The 5,071-nt window shown below is 32.9% G+C and overlaps 1 protein-coding gene across 1 annotated transcript; it reads right to left on the bottom strand.

The window, feature by feature from the left end:
* Positions 1-661: 661 nt before the first annotated feature.
* LOC143915981 (zinc finger MYM-type protein 1-like) lies at positions 662-3,321 on the bottom strand. The gene is made up of 2 exons (XM_077436819.1): positions 3,015-3,321; positions 662-2,944 (listed from the first exon to the last, which is right to left on the bottom strand). The coding sequence occupies exon 2, from the start codon at positions 2,899-2,901 to the stop codon at positions 721-723; it is 2,181 nt and encodes a 726-aa protein (XP_077292945.1). The 5' UTR covers positions 2,902-2,944; positions 3,015-3,321; the 3' UTR covers positions 662-720.
* Between the last annotated feature and the right edge of the window lie 1,750 nt (positions 3,322-5,071).

Here is a 5,071-nt window from a genome sequence, read left to right as displayed (position 1 = left end):
GGATCTTTTTCAAACAGCTCGACTGTTAGCTCTATAAAAAAATGAATCTATGAATCTTGCTAAATTTTGTAATAAATGTCATTATAAAAGATAAAGAATGGTTGTTTTAGAACATTTTTTATATATGAAACTTAAACATGCTATCTACATATGTATGTATGTATTCATTGTGGTACATCAAATATACTTGCTGATATTTCAATTCTGACATTTAGCGTATAAGTATATTTATATTCTTGTTGACTAAATTATATACTAGTGGTTTTACCCGGCTTCGCTCGGTATTTGTAATATAAACCACTTAAACATGACTAATCTAATAGTAAACATTTTATTAAATTTATTTGAATAGTTTTATTTATGTAAATTTATTTGAATACTCATTTTTTTATTAAATTGACTGTCACGAACAGACATACATAGTAAGTCTCGAAATTATATGTATACCAGAATCCGGGGCTTGCGCCCCCGAGGCTGCGCCCCTAGGGCTTTGCCCCCAGTGCGAAGCCGGCTTAGCCCTCGGTGGCTTCGCCCCCGGGGACTTCGATTCCTTTGAATCGAAAAAAATCGAATCGGCGCCTATGAATCGAAAAAAAAACTACGAACCAACAAACGAAGGTTACATACATATATATTTATATATATATATATATCAGTGGCGGGCGGTGACTTTTCAAACAAGGGATGCTGTCCCTTGTTTGAAAAAAAAAACCGACCAATTTATTTTTTAAAATTTAATTTTATTCTTCGTTCCTTTTTACAAAATTCATCGATAACCGCATCATAGAATTTTTTATTGTTTTTTAAATTTGACATTATTTTCTTTTCGATTGCAATTAAAGCAAGACCAGAGAGTCTTTCTTCACTTTGACTACTTCTGGTGAACGTTTTAATTCTTTTCATAGTCGAAAATGATCGTTCAGCCGATGCGCTCGTGGAAGGTATCGTACAAATTAATTGTATTAAACTAAATACTTGTTCCAAAACGTCTATTAGATCATCTTTCACAATTAATTCCTTTACGTCATTTATAGATTTCAAATGAAAATCTTGCGTTGAGTACATGTAAATTAATTCGCTTTTTAATTTCATAAAATCAAAGTATTTTCCATAAGTTAGGTGGAGTGATTTAAATAGGAAATCTGGAAAATTATTTTCATATTCTTTAAATTTTTTGACGTTAAAAAATTCGAGAAATTTTAAATTTTCGATATCTCGAAATCGATTGGTTGTATTTACTGAAAGAGTTTCTAAAATTTCAGAATAGTGAAGTTTATACGTTGTTTTCACATCTTCTTCACATTCAGCATATTTTCTTTTTCTATTAAAATTTTTAGTTATTACTTTGTTCCACAATGAATCAAAATCGTCTTTTTTGTTATCTAAATATTTTACAAATTTTTTAATTTCACTTACGCAATACGATATGTCAAAGGTTTTTTTTTGTAAAATTTCAAATAAAAAATCTGCCGAATTAAATATTGCAGAAAATAAATGCAAATTGAAATTGAATTCAAACTCTTTTAAATAACGATGAAGGACTTCAGCATTTATGACAGCATCAGTATCCCATTCGTCTTCGTCATTAATTATTTGATTAAATATTTCCATTAATTCTGTTTGATATTCTAATATCATATTTAAAATTTTGCTATTGTAGTTCCATCGTGTAGGGGCAGCAGTGGGAAATCGTTTTTTTATTTGACAATCGAGAAGGGAAATTCTTCTTGAAGACTTACAAAAAAAAGTTGAAAATGACAACATACGGCTGAAAAAACGTTTGCATCCGGATATATGTTTAACAGATTGCGACAAAACTAAATTCAATCTGTGAGCGTAACAATGGACAAATAAAGAATTAGGACAAATATCTCGAATTTTTCGTTGCACTCCATTATGCTCCCCGGACATTACAGCCGCTCCATCGTACGTTTGTGCAATTAATTTGTCCAAACAACCAAATTCTTCCAAGGTCTCACGTATGTGCTGAAAAAGAGCATTAGCTGTTCTATTGGGACTAACATCGACAAATCCAACAAATCTCTCCTGAATTTCATTATTTTCATCTACATATCTAAAAATAGTAGATAGCTGAGCTTTGCGACTGATATCTGTAGATTCGTCCACAATTATGGAAACAAATTTTGATGCACGTATTTCAGTTTTAATCTCATCTAGCAAGACTTTTGATATTGCGGATACCAAGTCATTTTGTATATGGTTCGATAGTCCAGTAAACACCGTAGAGTTATCTAAATGAGTTTTCAATTTTATGTCTGATTCACTCAACAGATACAGCAATTCAATATAATTCCCTCTATTTTCCGATTCCTGGTGCTCAAAATGTCCTCGTAAAGGTTGTTCTTGTTTTGCTAAAAAATAGATCGCGCTTATTAATTTCGACAAAATGTATCTATTTGCAGTAACTTCTTTGTTGTGCATTTCAATATTTGCTTTAAATTGAGCACTTAAAAAATTTTCTATACGAGGTCCCTTTCCAAATTTTTTAAATTGAGCAGCAGAACATATGTGAGCTTGAGAACATTCATGTCTCTTGCGCGATTTACTTAAATTGTTTAGGTCAGAAAATCCAAATTTACTCCAGACATTCACTTCTTGAGAAAATAAAATACATGGCCAACAGAATAATTTCGTTAAGTGAGCACATCCACAAATCCATGAAATTTTTTCGTATGTTTCTGTGTTAAAATACCTTTTAAATGTTTTTGTTTTAGACTGAATATTTAATATTGGTGTGGGTTTGGGGCTCTTAACAATAATCTCCTTTTCATTAAATGGGAGAGAAGCAAATCTTCTTTTCAGCACATTTTCAATTAAACAATTGCAATTATTATTGATCTCGACGACAAGTCCACTCTCATTGTTATTTTCGATATCCATATTAAAGGCAATAATGAAAACTCGTAAGTAGTGGAACAGTAAACTAAAAATAAAGTTAGACGAAACTAATTTAAATGAAAACTTAATTCAAAAGTAAAAAATAACCAACTTACAGTATAAATGATTAACTTCGTCTAAAGAAATGAATCGGCTAGCTTTTTGATAAATAACTTGGGGCGTAGCGTGCGGAAATATCGATCAACAGCGGCTTCCAAGTGAAACTCAATAGATAAGCAAACAGAGAAACCGAATCCACCGTAGAGGTTAAACAAGTGTCAACGCGTCCGCGCGAATAAGACAGCCTCATAGTGCGCATGCGCAAATGGGATCGGTCGCGACTCCGAATCCATGACGCGCGCGCACTTCACTCAGCGTCTACTCGCCAGCGTCACTCGCCTGTGGCCGGCCTATGCGAATGCGGCCTATGCGAATCCTTAATAAAAATTATCAAAAGATCCTATATAATGCATCATGTAACAAAAAACACGTGATATGTGAAATATATATCATATACTACATCATAATCACGTACATCACTAAGAATACATCGAAGCGAAATTCAAATATTTATTAAAAATACTCTTGGCTTTTTAAAGTTATAGGGGATGCGCCGCATCCACCGCATCCATGGACCGCACGCCACTGATATATATATATATATATATATATATATATATATATATATATATATATATATATATATATATATATATATATATATATATATACACATATATATATATATATATATGCAAAGTCTCTTTCCAAATTATATATTATATTAGCTTTATCATTGTAGTAGTATTCAATTGAGTTGAGAAAATTGTGTATACAGCAAGTGAAGCTTTATTTGAATAGGTCAAATTTTTATATTAAATTTGAAATTATGTATGTGAAATATCATATAGGTTGCATGCAATAAAATTATTCACAACACGAGAGTAGAGCGTTCCGCATATTTCCTACTAACGAAGCTCAACCGAGGGTCCAATGGACGTGTCTGGGGTTTTGAAGATGCACTCGAGGCATCTTCATTTTCCTACTTCCCTCGTTCGCCTCTCTGTATGGTCGTTCTGAGGACACTCTTCAACCTCCAACTCGAGAGGGAAATGTTCCCAGTGTTTTGTTTTTTTGCTTTCTTAAACCATCCCACTCTAACTGCAGTTTTAAATTAACTTCGAGAACCGCAAACCGAACTCGGCACGTACAGTCAAGTGGGTATACATATATAATACATACCGTATATAAGTGGATACCGTCCGATGAAATATCGCTTTCGAAATAGTTTCAGATAGTTTCTCGCCGAACCAACGTTCGATTATTCAATTGAAAACAATCTGCGAAAGCGATGCTGAGAACTTCGTACCCCCTCAGGGATGTATATGTATGTTTTTCATGGTATTTAATTGTGTTCGGGCGTCGCCATAATGACCTAAGTCCTAAAGGATAACTACAATGTTCATTCATCGTCAAAATTGCGGTTTATCCGACTTCAAAGTGATAGCTCGTTTCAAAGCAGCGAGGGTGAAGAGACTTCTTAAATACTTTTTAGTCATCTTGAGTAGCTTAGCAAAGTAGCCAGGTGCACTTCTTTGTTACGACTTATTTAACACTCGAAAGACCGGGCTCACGGAATATTATCATCCTCTCGCTAAATTTGCAGCAAGATTTCTATGTTTGCGTAAAAGCTGCAAATGAAAGCAAAGCTGCACGCTGCAGAATTTTTTTATAAAAGTTGGAGTGGTTTTGATGATACAGTGCTTTTAAGAATTGTATGCGGAATAGTGTGAAATATGTTATTATGTAAGTAAATATTCTTTGAGAACTAAATTGAAGAAACCATTACATGGGCTGCACTTTCAGTTATTGGATTAGTTGGATACGGTTCTCAAACGATAGTCGGTTTAGTTATGACTGAAAAATGATTTACTACACATGTAAGAAAACCCAGGTATTTATTTATTTTATTTACTTGAACAGTAAGTAGCTCAATAGCTGATTTTTATAATACAATAAATAATAATATACACATGTATGTATATTCATATGGAGGTGTTGTTTTAGGGCTACCAGGAAACTATCAATATTGTTTATTTTCCCAATTTCACCTGGCAGCTTATTGTAATTAACAACACCTTCATATATGTAATATTTTTTCCCTATTTTTATT

The sequence above is a fragment of the Arctopsyche grandis genome, chromosome 8, assembly GCF_051622035.1.
Source record: "Arctopsyche grandis isolate Sample6627 chromosome 8, ASM5162203v2, whole genome shotgun sequence".
Taxonomy (NCBI): Eukaryota; Metazoa; Arthropoda; class Insecta; order Trichoptera; family Hydropsychidae; genus Arctopsyche; species Arctopsyche grandis.
The sequence above is the reverse complement of the archived record's forward strand: the minus strand, read 5'-3'. Positions and strand labels throughout refer to the sequence as shown.